Source organism: Eutrigla gurnardus, assembly GCF_963514095.1.
Source record: "Eutrigla gurnardus genome assembly, chromosome: 6".
In the NCBI taxonomy this organism is placed as follows: Eukaryota; Metazoa; Chordata; class Actinopteri; order Perciformes; family Triglidae; genus Eutrigla; species Eutrigla gurnardus.
The window spans coordinates 29,517,603-29,538,110 of record NC_139920.1 but is presented as its reverse complement, the minus strand read 5'-3'; the positions used below and the strand labels follow the sequence as shown (position 1 = coordinate 29,538,110).

At 44.8% G+C, this 20,508-nt stretch overlaps 3 protein-coding genes across 5 annotated transcripts; 2 read left to right on the top strand and 1 right to left on the bottom strand.

The window, feature by feature from the left end:
• Positions 1–656: 656 nt before the first annotated feature.
• Positions 657–10,392, top strand: crlf1b (cytokine receptor-like factor 1b). Of its 2 annotated transcripts, none has more exons than XM_084011067.1 (8): positions 657–873; positions 2,649–2,927; positions 3,723–3,852; positions 4,002–4,174; positions 5,269–5,426; positions 5,850–6,018; positions 8,033–8,218; positions 9,023–10,392. In XM_084011067.1, the coding sequence occupies exons 1-8, from the start codon at positions 822–824 to the stop codon at positions 9,037–9,039; spliced, it is 1,164 nt and encodes a 387-aa protein (XP_083867193.1). In that variant the 5' UTR covers positions 657–821; the 3' UTR covers positions 9,040–10,392. The 2 variants fall into 2 exon arrangements, with proteins under 2 accessions (XP_083867193.1, XP_083867192.1); XM_084011066.1 differs by having other exon boundaries at positions 658–873; positions 8,033–8,214.
• Positions 10,393–10,523: 131 nt separating this feature from the next.
• rex1bd (required for excision 1-B domain containing) lies at positions 10,524–13,783 on the bottom strand. The gene is made up of 5 exons (XM_084011071.1): positions 13,626–13,783; positions 12,456–12,538; positions 12,118–12,322; positions 11,128–11,216; positions 10,524–10,992 (listed from the first exon to the last, which is right to left on the bottom strand). The coding sequence occupies exons 1-5, from the start codon at positions 13,626–13,628 to the stop codon at positions 10,920–10,922; spliced, it is 453 nt and encodes a 150-aa protein (XP_083867197.1). The 5' UTR covers positions 13,629–13,783; the 3' UTR covers positions 10,524–10,919.
• Positions 13,784–14,228: 445 nt separating this feature from the next.
• Positions 14,229–20,388, top strand: fam78bb (family with sequence similarity 78 member Bb). Of its 2 annotated transcripts, XR_014597267.1 has the most exons (3): positions 14,229–15,846; positions 17,242–18,277; positions 19,726–20,388. XR_014597267.1 is itself a non-coding variant. In XM_084011069.1 (2 exons), the coding sequence occupies exons 1-2, from the start codon at positions 15,470–15,472 to the stop codon at positions 17,762–17,764; spliced, it is 900 nt and encodes a 299-aa protein (XP_083867195.1). In that variant the 5' UTR covers positions 14,229–15,469; the 3' UTR covers positions 17,765–20,388. The 2 variants fall into 2 exon arrangements, 1 of the variants encoding a protein (XP_083867195.1); XM_084011069.1 differs by having other exon boundaries at positions 17,242–20,388.
• Positions 20,389–20,508: the final 120 nt, after the last annotated feature.

Sequence of the window (20,508 nt, the reverse complement as noted above, 5' to 3'; positions counted from 1 at the left end):
TGCCTATTAAACTATAATTAATAATAATTAAACTATAGCAGCATGTCTATAATGTTGACTTAATATTCCTAATGACAGTCAAATGACTTGTATTGTTGTATTACACGTGTACAACGTTACAAGTAAAAGTACATTCACATTGTGAAGTACAAAATGCATTGATTGCAAATGCACTTAAAGTAGTAAAAGTAAAAGTAGAGAAATGCCCATTTGAGTTACATTATTATATATTATTACATTTGTTTTATTTCTATACAGTCGGCCTGATGTAAGCAGAGATTTAACGTTACAACCGTTATTTAGGAAAACACACATAAGAGTAGAAAGTAGTAGAGCAGTTACTCTGTTTTATACAATAAAGTAATGAATACATCATGTGTTTGTGTGTAAAACAAACAAAAAGAAGTAAAAGTACAAGTATATGAGCAGCGTTTAAGGAACACGATGTTTTAATGTTTTGTATAATTGCATTACTAGAGTCTATGGACTACAACACACCTTGAAGGCACCATGACCTCACCTGCAGCTTGCTTAAAGCGCGTGCATGTGTGTGTGTGCGTGTTAGGGAGGGACACACTAATGACTAGTAAGAGGAAAACAAGGGAGGAGCGACCAGCATGAACCTGAGTGTCGCCGCTGCAGCAGCAGTTGGACTTTCCTCCAGCAGCCGCTTCAGACTTCCACGGAGGAGGAGGAGGCGGGATTCGATCCGAGACCAGCCGCCTGAGAGCGACGCTGCGCGGGTTCCTCCTCCGTCGTTACGTCCCGGAAACTCTGGAAGAAGGACCGAGAAGAAGGCAGCAACACACACAGAAAGCAGCATGTTCTCCCTCACGGTTCTCCTCCTCGTCGCTCCGCTGCTGTCCTCGATGCGTGAGTACCGACCTCCACCGACAGACCGACGCAACCGGCTGAACGTGGCCGCGTTTGAGTGCGCGCGGGCCGGATACGTGTCAGAGAGAGCTGTGTATGGAGGCTCCAAAGCAACAAAACGAGTTTCAAATCAACTTCATGGAAGTCAGCATATAAAGTTGCTATTATCACTCAGCTATTATAAATCATAGAAACCAGAGGACGTGGGGGTTCAGGAAGTTATTATTAGGCGAATATGGATACAAACCTGTCATAATGTCGATGTATTATTAGAGAAAAATGTGTTAGAAACTCAATAGAGAATGTTTATGTTTAAAATAACCAAATAAGAATATCAGCTTTTAAAAAAAACTATAAATTAAATATCTAATCACATCAAGAAACTTCTTTAAATCAATGCAAAAAGTCTATACAAATTGCAAGTTTATCACTATTAATATGTTAATTAAAAATGTTTCAATGTTGACAAATATTTCTCATAAGGATTTTAAAAAATGGGACAATGTTTACAGTTAAATTAAACTCGTAAGTCTTCATCGACAAATGCTGTTATGGAGACACTTTCTAAATGTGACATATTTTATATACTGCACGTTTTTATTGTTTATCATCAAATTTGAACTAAAGACACCTGATGAATAATCTGGTCTATAAATAACTATTAATTGGCAGACAGATGTATCGTCATCCAGTCACTGAACACGCTGGTTTATTTGGGAAACTTCAAACAACTCGTGAAATAGTGTCAACAAAAACAACAAATGACTCCTAATTGGAGCGTTCTTCACTGAAGTGCATCCAGATGCAGCGGGAGGTCACGATCAGATGTGATCGTAAAGCTAATCTGTGGATTAGACTGAAGAGCTTCATCTAAGATGCTCCTGGAAACCTAAAGCCCGGTTTAATAAAACCCGGCTCTCTGAGGAGAAGGAGCCCAGACGCAACGTTTCTCATGGGCATCAATCATGAGGCGGACGTTAAAGTGTGAGAGGTCGCAGTACGGAAAAGTATTCAAGCATCTTTACCGAAACAACCGCCGTGACCTTTCTGCCTGATCCCACAGAGGCTCCCATAAATCCCCGTCATTACCGGCTCATAAATATGTTCTGCTGTGTTGTGGTGCCGCCGTGATCTCCTCGCACAAACGCAGCGCTGCTCTTACGGCTGGCAGCAGATTTTTGGGCCGTGAGCTCAACCAACAACAAGAAGTACACAGACGTGAACAGCTGGATGTCAAATCTCTGAATGTTAGAGGTGGAGACGCGGTCAAACACCTAGAATGGAAAGGCGTTGGGATTGTTAGAAGAACGTTAGTGTGCTGACCGTATCAGCTTTGTGATTTACATTTTTATAGCTTGGAGAATATGCATTTAAAGTGATTCACATCCGGTGAATGTAAAGTAGTTTGAATCGCTGCAAAAACAGCCAAAATACAGGAACGAACACTCAAATCAGCTCTAAATGGTTAGTTGATTTAACATGTCTTTTTTTTTTAAAAAGATGTATAATCGATTCATCATTTAAGTCATTCATCAAGCTAAACATCCAACACATCAGCAGATTCCAGTGTCTGAAATGTGGAGATTTGTAGCTTTTCCTAATTTCATATTTTTCTTAAATTACTATTTTTGGATTTTGGGCAAATTAAAGTAATTTGAAGTGTTTTTTTCAGCTCCAGGAACTTGTGAGGGACATATTTAACATTTAACAAGTAGAATTCAATAAAAGCATGAAAGCAGAGGAAGCGTTATTCATACTATGTGCGTTCCACCCAGACGTGGCGGTGATCTCCCCTCAGGATCCCGTCCTCCACATCGGCTCCAGCCTGACGGCCACGTGCACGCTGAGCCCCGAGCTCGGCCTCCACGCCGCCGCCTTGTACTGGACGCTGAACGGCGTGAGCCTGTCCAGCAGCACCTACAGCGTGGTGAGCCCCGACACCCTGAGCGTCACCCTGCACAACCTCAACGGCTCCCAGCAGCAGTCCGGAGACAACCTGGTGTGTCACGGCGCCGACGGCCACGTCCTGGCCGGCTCCTGTCTCTACGTGGGCAGTAAGTGGAGGCTTCTTTAGGTCTGCTCGAGGTGCACTCGGGCCGGCCGGCAGGCTGCTGCAGCTTTTAGGAGGTGATGGTGTGTGTAGAGCAGAATGAAGAACACATGTGCAGTGAGCTCAGGCTTATAAACGTTGGAGTTTATTAAAACAGTCTAAACAAAGATGCTGGTTTTCTTAATTGTGTTTTTTGGAGCGCAATTACATCACACGTCTTTGTTGCTGTTAATATATGGAGGACGTACAAACGCTGAAAATGAGGATTCATGAGCGATGTTCCCGAGACAAAAAGTGTTGATTTGTTATTTATCCATTTGGACAAAACGTTTCTAGTTCTACATAAAAAGCCTTTTTGATTATGATCTTTAAAGCCTTAAATTGCTTTTCAGAATATCATAAGACACTGTAAAAAGGCACCAACTCAATGAGTTTCTATCATTTAAATCAACTCAACATAATGAGTTAAACTCATTAACTTAATTTAATGAGTTCTTGGTATTCCAATGTAAGAGTTGAAACCACTTCAATGAAATTTCAATGTGTCAACCTAACTTGATGGTAACTGGATCCCTCATGAACTGGCCATGACCCTTGGTGTGGTAGCAATATCAATGCGCTGTAAAAAATAGTGCTTGAAATTTCGTCTTGATCTGATATGGGACCAATAATTATCACATAAGATCTTTTAAAGTACTTCTGGAACTCAACGCCCGGTCGAATGTCTTTCAGGATTTGAACATCTGAACAACCACGTTTATCCATTTTAAATGCGTCTTCGTTGTTCTTTCCCCTGCAGGGCCTCCAGAAAAGCCAGTCAATCTGACATGTTGGTCCCGCAACACCAGGGACCTGAGCTGCCGGTGGAGCCCGGGGGGTCGGGGCGAGACCCACGTCCGGACCGAATACACCCTCAAGTACAAATTGAGGTGAGCGCCACAGACCTGCTGCAGCTCACAGGTGCTCACCTCGCCGACACCCCTCAGGTAGACGAGCAGCAAATGCATGAGCGGAGCCTCAGAGGCTGCCGTGTGGCGTCTGTCGGTCGGTTTATTGTGGCGGTCGTGTCTCCGTCCAGGTGGTACGGCAGAGAGAAGGAGTGTGAGATTTACAGCGCGGGGAGGCAGCACTACTCCTGCTACATCCCCCGCAACATCGCCCTCTTCACCCCCTACGAGATCTGGGTGGAGGCGGCCAATCAGCTGGGCTCGGCCACCTCTGACATCACCACGCTGGACATCCTGGATGTAGGTGGGTGTTTTGTTCTTGTTTGGTCTCCATATGGCCAACACACTTCTCACGGGGAGAGGAGGGGAATTCACTTTTACGGGCTCAGGCTGCTCCTCTCCAACAGATAAGTGCTGTAAAAAGTTTACCGCACATCCGATGCCCCTCTGGTGAAGGCTTCGCCGGTTCCTCAGCTAGAAACGTAGAAGTTATGATGTGCGAACGATGGCAGGTATTCCAGCGCTAATAGCGCCACGGCCTCCGGCGAGCCGAGCGCCCGCATTCTTGAAAAGCGGCGTTTATCGACCGTGACTAGCCGTCCTCCGCCTCCACGCTGAGGCGGCCATATGTATGATGCATCGCCTCCATGCCTGGAACAACAAGCTGGGAGGATATTTGTTCTGCTGAACGCGGTGGAATGAAGCTGGGGAGCGGTGGAGGATGTCTGAAGCAGGAGGTCACACACAGGAACTCTTTTACAAGGTCCTTTAATAAGTTCCTCTTTGTCCCTCGTGCTGCCGCCTCCCTTTATCTTCCCCTCCGCTTCCTCGGCTTCAAGCACTTTATTTGTTTGCAACCTTTTTATTGCAGGAGGTAAAATGTTTGACTCGCTACAAGAAGGACAGTCCAGCTCATTTTTAGATATGAACAAATAAATATGTCTACATCTACGATACGGGAATGCCCAACGGTGACAGACTTATGGAAAATCGTTTGACGTTCTCTAAAGGTTGGAGAATTAGTCCCCAATGTGAAAGTAGATTATTAATTATTCTCTTGTGTACATAATTCTATCAACAGATTATTTCTCTGTATTCCTTACGTCTGTTTCCTTATACAACCAGTATCACAATATTTGCCATTATTTCTATGATTTTACGAAGTGACTTTTTTATTTTCTGGAAAGAGAAATTATGAAGAAACAAAGACTTGGTAACAGCTGATGCTCTCTGTTGTACCTTCCTTTAAAAAGAGGAATTTTAATTTAAAGGACTTTTTTTTATTTTACAAAACTTTGGCTTCATTAAGAAATAAAAAGCTTGTGTACGAGACAGATGGCACTTTGAAGAGACTTCCTCTCCGTTTCTTTTTAAACACTCCCGTCCTTGCTCCTTCAGTGACCACCGACCCCCCCGCCAACGTGCACGTGAGTCGTGTCGGCGACCTGGAGGACCAGCTGACGGTCCGCTGGGCCAGCCCCCCCGAGCTCAAGGACATCCTGTTCCAGGCCAAGTACCAGATCCGCTACAGACTGGAGGACAGCAGCGAATGGAAGGTAGTCCACACACACACACAGACACGAACCTGCAGCCTACACACACTTCCTCCGTCGCTACGACACCTCCGAGGCATCGACTCATCCATTAAGCGGTGAACAGAGAAGTTGCTCCTGCTGCATCTCCGGCCTCTAGAGTGGCATTTCATCGCAGAGCAATATCACCTGTGTTGCTGCTCGACTCTTTGCTGCTGCAGTCTGAGAACTGGCGTTCATCCAGCAGCAATAGTGAAGGAGTGAGCCGCCTTCTTATTATGTCTGTGTTGAACGATTAAATCACGTTTTAATATCTAGAATACATTCGTAAATTCAGAAAATATCCTACTGTGCTATAGGCAGACAGATGAAAAGGTGTGTTTGGTTGGGATTAAGAAGGATTGAGTGTTTTTCTTGCGTCCTCTGTCGTGTTGTTCCCTCTCACAGCTGGTGGATGATGTCGGTAACCAGACGTCCTGCCGGCTGGCGGGCCTCAGGCCCGGGACCGTCTACTTTGTCCAGGTGAGGTGCAATCCAGTGGGCATCTACGGCTCCAGGAAGCCGGGCATCTGGAGCGACTGGAGCCACCCGGCCGCCGCCTCCACACCCAGCAGTGGTGAGTGTGTTGCAGTAACTAAACGCTAGAACTCAACATCCTTCAGAATGTTTAAAAGGAAGTCTTCCCTTTCAGTCTGCCTCGTGACTTTTAAATGGCTTTTAAAAAAGCCTCCCAAACGTCCGTGATGCCTACAAATCTTGACCAGGCGTTCCTTTCTGATAATCAACCTTTCATCGCCGGTTGAAGCCGGAGAAAACAAAGTCCTTATCGGCCCGATTTAACATCCTGAACAAGCAGATCCAAACCGCATGTGACCCAGCAGAAAGCAAACATCAATAGGGTAGATACCTCGATAGAGATCTCCCAGCAGAGGATTAGAAGGAACTGCAAAGAGCCAGGGGGACGTTTTGATAGATTTTGGTCGTCGGTTTCAGAGATTGATCGAGTTAAAAAGCCGGTTGTCTGTCGGCGGCGCACACAGGGCCTATAAAGCCTGAGTGGAAGCAGGTTTGGGAGCAGGAGGAGCAGATAATGAGTTACATAGGTCATGCGGTATTTACTCCCGAGAGAGGGAGGAAGTCGTTATCAGGGCTCTGTTGTTTGCCACAGAGAATTGATTTTAGCAGACTTACGACTTTCAGTAGCCTTTCCTCCCCAGAAATAGGAGTACGGTATATCACCTCCACAGTTCGGAAACATTTCTCTTTATATGTGGAAGCGTTTAAATCTCACTTTACGAAATCAAGCGACATCAATCATCGTAAGTGTTCACTGAGCAACCGTTTCCTTCCAGAAGTCTCTGCAGTAGCAATGCAGTGTTTCTTTATTAAAGTTGCATTATAGACAAGCTTTGTGATGGATATTAGAAAAGTTTTCATGCTAAGATAACTTTGAACTGTATGGCAGAGCGGCGCTCACAATGCTAACAGTGATATTTAGCAGGTTTCAGGTTCATCTGTGTGCTGGCATGCTAACATGTGCTAATTACTGTTCTCACTAAAAATTACATGATAAGACGACGTGTCAGGTATCGTGAGTGCAGCATTCGAGTCCAAGACAATAAAGTATATTTGATCGCATCGTATTAGTGATGTCATTGGTTTTGTCATCAGTTATTTGATCAGAAACCAAAGTATCGGACGAATGGAAATTCAATGCAATTTGGCCAAAGTTACTAGAATTCATCCTGTGGTTCAGACGGCAACCTCGAGGTCTGAAAAGTGAAGCCAAGGCGGAAGTGCCTCAAAGGTGCATTCTTCTTCTGACCAGCAGGTAGCGAAGTCTACGGAAAAAAACGACCCGACTTCAAACTCCATTTATTAGTTAGTTATTAGTTTATGGTCTCAAGTCTTCTTCAATACAGCATGATGTTCATTTAGCAGATTATGGTCCATTTAGAGTTAAATAGACAATAAAACAGGGGATGATGTAAGGCGTGGCGACCTTGTGACCGACAGGTCGTTGCCATGGCGTTGTCTGATCTGGGCGTCTCCCTTTCCTTCTGTTTTCAGTTCAGGAAAGTTAATCAAAAACATATTTGGCCGCCTAAAAACCTCATGTCCAGTGTTGGGTTGTGCTTAGCTCCACCTTCTTGTGCCACGTCTGGTTGCAAGAAACCAAGATGGCGACGGGCGAAATGAATCATGTCTCGATTGTAACCCACATATTGCGTGAATCGCTGCCTAACTGCGTCACATAACCTTAAGCTTTGGAGGTTAATGCCCAACTTTAACCATCTCACAAGATTTTCACAAGTTGTGGGGTACGGTCTAGACACAACCGCCAAAACGGCAGGCTGACGACGTCCATAGTGACGGATTAACCCTCGGACAGACTGACGTTGCCAACCAAAGAGTCACCTTAGTGTCTGCGTGCTTCAAATATGCAATGCAAATATTTGAAACCAGTCAAGATTCATCAGTTACTTTTTTTTTATGCGGACACACGAAGCAGCTGGAGGCCTAATCTATGCACCACCTCGCACTTTACGTCCTCACTGTAACCTTGAAGGCGTTTTCTCTCATCCTCCCTCCCCCATCTCCCTTACCTCCTCCTCCTCCTCCTCCTCCAGAGCGGCTGCAGAGCGGCTCCTGCGATCCCAAGCCCGGCGAGCACAACTCCACCCTGCGGCGGGAACTCAAGCAGTTCTTCGGCTGGGTGCGTAAGCACGCGTCCGGCTGCAGCGGCATGTCCATCAAGCTGTACGACCAGTGGAGGGTGTGGCTGCAGAAATCGCACAAAACGCGCAACCAGGTAGGTAAGCAGAATCTCCCTCCCGTCTTTTCATCAGAGCTGCACACACGCACACACACACACACACACACACACACACACACACACTGAACTGACTCTCTGACCCCGCCATCGTCGTACCATGTGGTCAGCATCTTCACAAACACCAAAGAGCGGCTCTGTGAAGTCTCAGGCGGAGCTTTATGATCAGGTAAAAACGTGCGGTTTTTGACTTTATTGGCCCAGAAGTGGGGAGCATGAAAGTAGATGCACTCTGATTTTATTATGTTTTCTTTTTTTACAATGTGGACATGAGTTCAAGCTGATGACCACAACAAAAGAGAAGCGAGCGTTTAGCCCTAATTAACGGCCCGCTGTAATGCGTTCCTTTTGTTTTTCGCCCCCTCCTTTCAGGGAAATATAACTCGGGCCAAATGGCAGGCAGAGGCCCCGGCATCTTCGCCGTCTGTTTCCGTGACTCCGTGAGGAGTTCAGCTCCTTCAGCCACATCCTGCTGCTCAGCCAATGAACTCACAGAAAGCCTCGCTCCACCTGACTCAATTAGCTCAGGTTTTGTTTTTTCCTTTAAGTGCCCTCGCCTGAATAATGTCTCCGTTCACAAACAGTGACAGGTTCCCTGTTGAATACCTTGAGAGGAAGGTAGCAGGGAGCCGTACATATGGAATGGGAAAGAGATGGATGTAAAGAAAGAAGAAGAGGGAAAGAAAGACAAGCGGCAGCCAGACAGAGAAATCACCGTGATGATTGTAAATTATATCCCCCCCGTTGAATTATCCCAGTATGAACCGTCTGCTTTTTGTCTTTTCAGATTCTACAAGACGATAATTCATAGCAGCGGCGCTCAGCACAACCGTGGCGTTTTAATTCGAGAACATCGTCAGGAAACATTGATGGATGGAGCTCGACGCTCCGCCCGAAGGGACGCGTTTAAAGAGTGGAGATGACGTGGAGGGAGACGAAGCAGCCGGTTTACGCACAAACACTAATGTTCAGGCCCACATTAACTGCACTTTGATTATGGAAGAAAAGTTCATAATTTATTATAAGATAAAAAAAGTCTTAAATGATACTTTGATGTCAAGTCATACTGAAGTATCTTTTTATAAAACTAACTAATGGCAGTAACATGAGGGAGATGGAACAAAATGTACAAAAACAAACTTTTTTTTTACAGTTTTGCTTGTATTTTTTTTTTTTTAAGCTGTTTTTTTTCCTCCAGGAAAATCTCAACATGAGTTCATTATTATTTTTATAGTTTTCTCTCCTTCCTGTTTACTGTTGGAGATAATTAGCTGCCATCATCGGCTCATCTGTTTTTCAAGTAAAAAGTAGAAAAATCACCACTTTCTTAAAGCAAAGTCTTCAAACGCCCCAAAAGTTAATCAACCAACTATCGAATAATCGAATAATGTATTAATTAAAAGCTGGAAAGTCAATTTATGAAATCACGATGCCATTAAGTTGAAAAGACAAACGTGGAGACAGACTTTCTTCCATTATAGCAACAATATAAATATAAATATTATAATAATATGCGTCACTTACTTGCTGAGCTGCGGTTGAAGGTCCGGGTTTGGTCGAATGTGCGCTACGTTCAACAAACAAACTAACATCGTTAGCGGTTGGAAACTAAAAAGACGTCACACACCTGTCTGCTTGACGGCCCCGAGGGTCGCGCGGTGATTGCGTCATTTAAAATGCAAAACTTTTTTTTATTTACTTTTTTTTATCAGCAAGATTTTATTTATACAAACATGACGTCAGGATCGCTGCCAATACCGAACACATTAAAAATGTATATTTAAAAAAAATAAACTTTTAAATAAAGGGAGCGTTAATCATTAAAAAAAGGGCTTTTGTTTTAAATCATATTTTTCTACAATGCTTTAAAACAAATGTGTTTCAGGGCTTTAATGAGAAAAAACAATTTATACTTGGATTTGTGAATTAAACATTTCTCAAATATCAATTTAAAACTCAAACGTTTTACTTTAATGGCTCCGACAAAGTCATCTAAATTTAGCACCTTGAGAATGTTTTTAACCATGAAAAGTGCATTACAAATTAAATGTATTAGTATTATTGTATTGCAAACCATTCATATAGTTGTAATATGTATGATTTTATACTAGTAAACACTTGTTGTATAATAAGTCATCACTATCTGTATAATGTAAATACTGTCCTGTCTTGATTTCATACGGTTTATATTTTTATAACTGCATATTTAAGTTATAGTATTTTACTGCACCAATAGTGCCTCTGAAAAATATTCAGTATATGAATAAAACAGTGAAAACAAGTCAAACTTTGTTTTTTTTATTATTTTATTTTAAAAAGTAATTTAGTAAACAAAGACGGTGCGAATGACCCACCAGGAATTATTTAACCTTCAAGTATTTACACTTTTTCATTTTTGCTGAGGCATGCATTCACACACACACACACACACACACACACACACACACACACACACACACACACACACACACACACACACACACACACACACACACACACACACACACACACACACACACACACACACACACACACACACACACACACGTCCCCTGGGTGGAGGCAGACTGCAGCATGGAGGAGGGTGGAGCCAGAGATCGATAGGTGCAGCTGGGCAGGCCGAGATGGAAGGTGCAGCGAGGCCGTGGATGAGGCGATGCGAGCGGGGGCGGAGGGTTCAGGTGTCAATCACACTCCTCAGAGTCGTACTTAAAGTCCTGCATGATCTCACTCAGAGCCTCTTTGTTCTTGATGATCCTGGAAAACATGTTGTGTTACAAACATTTGTGAATATCTTTTTTTTTCTAAACTTAAGGACACTGACAGTCAGTCCAGGTTGATGGCGAGAGAATGGCTGGGTCAGCAGGGGGGGGTCGTAATAGCCGCTCTTACTCGTGCTTGATCTCCTGAATCTGTTCTTGACAGTCTTCGTCCTCCGGGTGATCCTGGGCTCGCTGCCTGGCCAGCTGCAGCTTGGCCGTCTGTTGAGAAGGCACATCAGATAAGATTTATGCAAACCATTCATCAGCGGAGGACGGAGGGGAGACGGAGGATGAACTTTAAGATAATGGGAGCTTTATGACATTACTGGCAGAAAGGCACTTGAGTTGATATTGTAAAACTTCATACAACCCCTGAACGACCAGATGTATGAGACATGACTGTTCAGGAATGTTTTAACACCAGCCTCAAACATCCGATCATGATGAGCGTCACAGAAACTGCAGCTCTCATGACTTGAAACCCAAATAATCCCGTCAGAAGCATCGTGCCGCTTTCCTCCATGCATTCTTTAAACTATTCATGACTTGTGCTGCCGGCGTTAAAATAAATCGCTGAATCCTTAACATGACAGTGGTGAAATCTGTGCTTCCATCAAGACAGAGATTATGAAACGTTTTGCACAAGAAGCCTGCCTCCCGGTGGTGAAACTGTGGAATTGTATCAAACATAAAACAAAAACTTAACTTGCAGAAGGCTTAAATGACATAATTTAAAGTTGAAGTTGCAGTTTACGAGATATCTTTGTTAAAGTTATGCAGCAATATTGATATTTAATATACAAAGGGAAAAAAACTATGAATAAATCCTACATTACAGATCAAATAAAAATGCATTTAGAAATTAAAATGTAATGTTATTTAAAATATCAATCTGTTAATTGCCTCACATCCATTATTTAGCTTATCTGTACCGAGATGTTTGTTAACGGTTATCATTGTCTACATCTAAAAATATGCTGATTATATCATCTAACCTTCTAGATGTAGAACAACCAGTGTACACTGAGTTGGTACCAAAGTAAATCCATCTTCCTGCCATATAGTATACACATTATATGCATCACCATTATCCTGTAGACAGAACATAGTATTAACATACCATTTCAAGTTTCTGCTTCTCTTTGCTCTGCAGCTTTTCAATGTGCTCAGACAGGGCTGGCCTGTCAAAGTCGTGGTGCAGCCTCTCCTTGATCTCCAGCACTTCCTTGGAAATGCCGCAGAAGGCCTGCGTAATCTCATGGACCAGCTGCCTGTAGTGGTCGAAGTCATAATGGGGCCCTGTCCTCAAGTACGCCTCGTGTCCTCTGGAAGGCAAGAGACGACACCAATTAAAAAAAAACACACACAAGCAGCGATGAATTCAGATTTCTGTGTGCATGGGCCTGAGATCCAGGACAAAGATCCAGTGTGGCGGGTCGCTACTAGACACATACGTACTCTTCAAAGAGCGTATACGTCTCCACTCGCTCAGACTGAAGGTGATAAAACCTCTGGATCAGGGCTTTAAAGTCTGTGGGGACCTGCAGGGAGGAAATCAAGAGGTAAAAACACAACACGCAGAGAGAATTCACAGCAGAGGCGTGGACTAGATTCTCGTGAATTGGACACCGCGACAGATTGCAGTCACAACTGCTGACTCAACAGAATTAAAGCATGCTGGCAACTCGACTGGAACATGGATGATTCGCGACTTCCCTTGGACTCGAGCCGTCTGACTTAAAAACACACGTTTCTTTGCCCCGAAACCCAAAGACGAATGAGTCTGTTTCTATGATTCACAAATGTCGCTTCATTTCCTGTATCAACGAATGGAAACACTATTCATTCCCAGCGACTCGGATCACAGCATTCATTCAAATGTAATATATTATTGCTCTGTGTTTAAATTAGCATTACGACTTGTTTAGGACTCCAAACTCAAAATGAAAGACTTGAAATGTGTCTGTCTTGACTTGGGACACAAATAATCCCGATCCAAGCTGGATGTTATTATTACTAAATCATTAGAAATACATGTGATTGTTTGTTTTTTCTAAATGTATTTACTTATTTATTTTTTATTACTATCTGAAATGTATTCATAGTTTAGTTTTTGCGTTTTGTCTTCCTTTCATTTTATTTTGTTGTATGTCTACTTGCTTCATTTTTTGATGGATATGCGTGTGTGAATTTTTTCTGAAAAACAAACAGTTAATTAGTAGAAATACGTATGAAAAAATATAATTAAGCTAGACTACAGCTTTGCAAGTGTTTGTGTGGATATTATAATGAATCAATTATTATAACAGACTAAGAAAGCACTTTTTTCGAGTTACAGCTCCTTTGATTTAACATTTTATGTCAAAGTTCCTAATGAAAATATAACATAATTAATATAATATTGAATGACATACTTACAGACTTACATACCTTCTAATAAAGAGAAATAAAAATTGAGGCTTATGACACACGGCCCGTCTCATCATAAAGTTACAGATAACTATCCGCTCGTCATCTTCGGCTGCACGAGCCAAGTCCCCGTTAGCTTCGATTAGCTTAGCACATGTGTAAGTCGTAGTTCCGGAGCTCTTAAACGTTTAACTACCGTATGAAAAGTCAGATACTCACCATGGTAACCTGCCGGAAACTGTCGCTGAGGGTCCACGGGTTTATCACAGCAACATGTTGTTATTGTGTACACGTACGGGACGTTGTTTCACTTCTACGTGTGAATCAGCAGTCTGTTCGTTCTGTCCCATCACCGGAAATGACGACGTGTCGCAGTGTACATCGTTCCTTTTCAAAATAAGAGAGCTCACTCACGCTACAGCCGGCTTCCTGGGTTCCTTGTGTGGCCTCTAAGGACAAGAGGACAGCTGTACTGCTTCATAAATACACTTGAAAGGTTCGCTTTGTTTAAAAGGATTTCTGTTGTTGTCTAATCAGCTACAGTTCCATGACAATTCATGCATCAATCTTCACGTCCTTGTGTGTTGGTGGTTGGTATATATATATATATATATATATATATATATATATAGCGTATTTACATTGTATAGTAATACTGATGTCCATAAATATGCACTACCCCTATTAAATAAACAAATAAAATAAAAAGAATCCATGACAATTCATGTATCAATCTTCACATGTCCTTGTGTGTTGGTGGTTGTTTTTTAATAAAATTAAATATTAAATATGCACTGCCCCTATTAAATAAACAAATAAAATAAAAAACAAATAAACTAAAGCACCTTGTAGTGAGTTTGTTTTCGCAATGCTGAGACGTTTTTATTGTGAAAGGGTTGAAACCGCTCACTGACCGCCACTAACCAATCAAATGTTTCCATACACCGCCAGGATCAGCCCATCTCTATTTAATTACCGAGGGTGTATTATTAGAACGTATCAACAATCATGCATGGAGTGATGTTTTTTAAGTACTTTGGGCGAAATAAATAATCACAAACACAAAAAGACACTTCCTGTTTGTTCTCACGTTAAACAGAATTACAGACCGGGGCTTCTTGTCTGCTTTATGCTGATTAGAGAGCGTTATTCCAACATGGAGGAAGGGGGTCGCGGAGCCACTACTGTGCAGACGCGGGCACTCCTACGCCCTCCGGCTCCCTCCGCCGCTCATTGGTCCGTTCGGCATCTTCAGCACCACGCAGGCTGGACAGCGACACACGGCCGCGCAGCTTTCGTCGAGCGAGGATGCCGGCGCACGGTTGCTATGACACCGGGTTTTAAACCCATAATGTCATTGTTTCGTCCGTCTACGACACATGTTGACAGTCGGCGTGTTTGCTCGTGTTCAGCCCCGGTTTGATCGTCGGGGAGCGACTCGCCCGTGTCGCCCGACTCCGCAGGGGGAAGCCGTTTTGTCGTCGCAGATGCCCGGACCCGGAGGTTTTGTTTGTTTCACCGGAGTCGACAGGCATGACGGGCAGTAACGCCGCCGCTCCGGATCAAGGCGGCGGCAGCAGCATCTCATGCAAAGTGCCGCATCAACAAGCCACGCCGCCCGACCACCGGGTCTATCTGCCGGCGCCCCGGTGTCCGCCGGTCCCCCGACGCCTGTTGTGACATGACCGCTCGGGGAAGGAAGAAGAGGATCAAGGGTTACGGGCTGGGGTCCGAGCAGGAGCGCAGACGGGTCGGATCCGGGAGGAGAGGGCGCACGGAAACGGACAGTGTGGAGAATACAAGCGAGGCTGGATCAAACATTCATGTGATACTTCATTAATCCCTGCAGGGTGTTTCACTTGTGGCTCACAGAGGGGTCAGAGCACCGGGGTTAGCCACGGAACAGCGCCCCCGGAGCCTTGGTTCATGTGCCCGGACACCAGGGAGGTGGGAGCCTGCTGCTGACACAGTGGGGGGACTGGATCCTGGATCCTGGGTTCACTGGAACCAGCCTTATTCTGACTTGGGGCCCGCAGTGTGGTATCGCCTTCCAGTCGCATCTGATGCACGGCCTCATAGTGTTGATCCTGGTCGAGTCCCGGTCGGCAGTGCTGTTCCCCAGGCCCGGCAGGCTCACTTGGCTGCTGCTGACCATCACCTTCACCTGCACCGCCATGGGCTGCATCCAGAGCATCGCCTGTAACAAGTCGCGCATCAAGCGGGAGAACATCGTGGTGTACGACCTGGCGGCCACCATAGACCACTGCCCGACCGTCATCGAGGAGAACTCGCCCATCGTGCTCCGGTACAAGACGCCCTATTTCAAAGCGTCGGCGCGGATCGTGATGCCCCCCATTCCGCGCAACGAGACCTGGGTGGTGGGCTGGATCCAGGCGTGCACCCAGATGGAGTTCTACAACACCTACGGAGACGTCGGCATGTGAGTTCACACCCCTGTGACAACAATCACATTTGTTTTGTTTTTTTTAAAAGAGTGTGCACGTGCAGTGCGTGCGCCACAGCTTGTGCACTCCGTATAATAAGGTGTGCACGTGTGCGCGCGCAGCAGGTTCACTGCCTCCTTCATTCAGACGCCCACCGACAGATTCTGTTCCTGTGACTCCGGCACCTAAATAGAAAAGCTGCTATTAGAGGAGCTAAATAACAGTTGATGCTCTCACACTCAAAGTGTGCCCACTGAGACGTGGCCTCCCCCCCAACACACACACACACACACACACACACACACACACACACACACACACACACACACACACACACACACACACACACACACACACACACACACACACACACACACACACACACTATCTGGAGGGCATGAGGGGGTGTTTAATCCTGCTGGGTTTAGGGAGTGGGTGTGTTTTAGGGGTGAGATTGGGGGTTTAGGGTTGGGATAACAAAACTGTTTGGCACAACAAAGAGATGATGATAATCCGCTGACATGCTGAACCACTAAAATATCCTTTGGAGGCGGCTGTTGTAGTCTCCTTTCAAGCTTGTCTGGAGAATCATTTTCAGAAATCACCTTGTTGCTTCTGTTATTTTCCTCAGAAGCAAAAAGTCCAAACTTTTCAGACACACGAGCGGCAGAAATCCCAAACAGATGAGAGAGTCACCTCCTCTCTCAGAGTTCAAAATAGTGGAAGTGCTCTCACTTCCAAATTCACCGGCGGCTCATGGATTCTTGCTGTGGATGTAGAACTGACACTAACGCTCCTTTTCTTCATCGATGAACCTATTTTTTTCAAGCAATCATTTGGTCTAAAAGAAATGATGGAAATGTATGAAAATAAATTAACAATTTCCCATCATGACATCTCTGAACATCTTGATTTGAGATACAGAGAAAAGCAAGAAACTGTTTGTCATTTCTCCCCGATTCATAACTTAAATGACTAAAAAATATAACTGATGATGAAGTAAGAAAACAGTTGTCTCATTTTCTGTTTGACCAACGAATGAATCAGCAGATTCAGTAAGATGTGAAAAGGAATTCACCGTCTGGAATAATTATTTCAAAAACTGTTGTTTAAATAGTTTATGTGTGGGTCCAGGTTTTGAATAATGCATGAAAACATACCTGCAGGTTTTTTGGGTAAAAAAACAAAACAAAAAAACACTAATTGGGCCTTTAAGGAGCCACTTCACAGCAGTTGGACCTCCAGTAGTTTAATTCTCGCTACAGTGATGTAGAATTGGCCTCTGGGGTGTGCTGTGAGCTTCCAGGCTGCAAGACAATAACTGTTAGTTAATGGAAATATAGAATATGGCGTCCTTTTTACCCAGAAGTCTCTGTTTCCGCTGCTGTCAGGTCGAGCTGGGAGCTGCCTCAGCTCCGAGAAGGCCTGGTGAGGGCCATCAGCGACTCGGACGGCGTGAGCTACCCCTGGTACGGAAACACCACGGAGACCGTCACCATCGTGGGCCCCACCTCCAAGCCGTCCCGCTTCCTCGTTAGCATGAACGACAACTTCTACCCCAGCGTCACCTGGGCTGTGCCGGTCAGCGAATCCAACACGCCCTTGCTGACCAACATCAAACGAGACCAGAGCTTCACCACCTGGCTGGTGGCGCTCAACACCACGTCCCGGGAGAAGATCCTGCTGCACACCATCAAGTGGAGGATGAGGGTGGACGTGGCGGTGGATCCGTCCCTGCCGCTGGGCTCCAGGGCCAGGCTGGTGGGCCGGGTGCACCAGGACCAGCCGCGGGTGCTGACCCGCATGGAGCCGATCCCTCCGAACGCCATGGGGAGGCCCAACGCCAACGACGCGCAGGTTCTGATGTGGAGGCCGAGGAGAGGGCCTCCGCTCGTCGTCATACCATCCAAGTAGAGCGTTGAGAGCGTCCCATTGGCCCGTTGGTTGTATCGTGTCATGGCGGTGACAGAGAAACTGCTGACAGGATAATCAAAGAAGACACAATGAGGATCTGTGAGCAGGCCAGGACTCGTGACGACGGCACAAATCAGAGTTGCAGTCTGAAACCTCGAGGGGGACAACTGCCTTAAATCCCCATCGCTGCCTTTGACATCCAGAACGTGAGTTGGTCTCTGGCGCTGTTGGGTTTCCAGGCCTTCACTCAACCCAGCAACTGAGCAACGCAACTTTGAAAAATCCATTAGCCATTAGCGCTAACGCAAACGTGTACTGTAGCTACTCAGGCCCAGGAAGGAAAGGATGAGAAACTAAACCCGGACCCCGTAAAAAAAAAATAAAAAAGGTTCTTCAGCCTTAATGATGACATAATGCCGGCCTGAACGCTGCATTCAAGGGCGTCATACGACACCGCTGCGTTCATTACGGGCCGCGATGACTACGCTTTCCACTGAGACGTTCCTGGATGGCGTGAGTGTGTCTGTGGTTGTGTTTTGTAGAATGGAGAGCCGGGTCGGGTCCAGGCTTGCTGCTTTGTCACACCAGACTGCCTCACACACTTACAGGGGCCTCATCTGTGATTATGTTACAGGGAATTATTATTTTAAAAACAGGAAGATTGTCAACACATGCATGCTCAGAGCAGCTTTTGGTTTTTACATATCACAGAACATTATTTTCTAAACCACAGCGTTTCAGGATTTGATGATTTGCACACCTTGTGTGCATTGAGAAGAATCTTAAATGAAGCCCTGCAGCAGGATTTGAGTTTTTCTTTCAATCACAAACGGCCAGTCCATCCGAGCTGCAGAGCTTCTCCCTCCCCCCCGCCTGCCTTTAGAAAGCCAGTGATGCCTGTTGGCGACAGTAAAAACACATGGTCTTTCCCTACGTACCATCGAATCACACCTGTGAGGTGAAGAAGCAGGGTTACTTTATTTTAGGAGGAATAAAACAAGTCTACCTGAAGAACAAAGCTACGTCTATATCTGGTCAGTATTCGTCGCTCAAGAGCAAAGATTGTACAACTGTATTTACAATAGATTAGACTCGGTTCAGCTACGTTTCAAAGACAGAAGTCATGCAGACTCTTTGAAATATCCGTCAGTGAGATTTGTGTCTCCAAACAGGAGGTCAATGACATTTTAGAAAATCACACTGTATTAAAACAACAACTACAGCGGCTCAGTGGGCTGCAGTTAGTCAATATTCACCTGCAGTGTAGCATGATAGCATGTAGCCAACGCTAATTAGCACCAAGTTTAGCCGAGGCTGATGGGTATTTGGTCATAAACTTAAGTATTGGTGAAAATTTGGATGATGGCGCGAGTAGAAAAGTCAGATAATCTTCTGGGCAATCAGAATAGTTCACGAGAATCCAAATATGTCAACCTGAAGGTGGCGCTAGAGGACAGATCCCCTAAGAAGCATGAATATGTGTACAGAAGTTAATCCATGAGTAGGTTGGGAGATTTTAAATCTAATCTTAAAGCCGTGGTCCAGAATTTAAAAGCAACGTCCGTCCGTTACTAATACTTCTAATCTGCCGACTCCATCGTTTTCACACGATAAGTCTCCAGTAGAAAAAATGGTCATGGCAACCGCAATCTTATTGGCTAGGAGGCAGAAATCTCAGCGACATATATCTGAAAATCTGATGACATAAATCCAAAACATCTACATGGTTATTCACGGACCGACGTGAAGAAGAAATGTTTTTTGTTGTGATGTGTGTGAAGTGACCCTTTAAAGATGGTGCAGTATTTGGTTTACAGACATACAGTTTCTTGTGCCATTATTTTGTTTTTCTAAAAACAAAAACAAAGTGTTTGTTTTTTTTAAATGAAGATTCATGATTATGGGATATTACGACGACCGTGTTGAATCTGAAAAATGTTGCATATAGTTTTTTTTCCCAGGCAGGTGTGTTGGTTGTGTGTTTGTGTTGCGGTGAAAGTGCTGAGCTGGTCCAGACGGAGATGAAGAGAGGCGGAGGATGTAACCGCGTCATCTTACCCATGCTGCTGCTGCTGCTCATTACTCCTGGTGCAAACCGAACGAGCCTTCACACACACACACACACACACTCCTCATCATGTGTTTGCACACATCACCTAGAGGCATGGACACCCGGTATTCAGCAACATGCCTTCTGTAGCCACGACACCAGAGCAGAGCCACGTTGACAATCAAAGGGAAACATCTGGAGCTGCACTTTTAACCCGAGCATCTCTCCTGGTCGGTGATTATCAGAGGCTTGAGGCTTTTATAGGGATTTCATTCAAATTACAGGTCAAGGGCCTCAAGTGTCTTTTAGAGTAACGGACGTGCCTGAGGACTGGAGGTGGAGCGGTGCAGGGGACTCGAACCCTCGGGTCCGACTGGTTCTGCTGATTGGCTGGAGTCTAATGCAGATTATTGGTTGTAAAAAACGTCTGGGTGCGGCGTTACGACACGAAGGACAGGAAACTCTGCCGCGTTACAGTCCTTTCTCTCCGACTGTCTGGCTTTTGCATGCAGTGTTTTTAAAAACTCATTAAAACAAATGCCAAAAATATCAAAGTGTGAATTTATTCCTGTCATCTAGTTTGCAGTTCTGAGGCGACACGCCAAGTTTTAAATTAGACACGGTCGACTTGTTAGTGTGCAAAAAAAAAAAAAAAAAAAAAAGACAGCAGGAGGGAGGGGGGCATCATGATTAA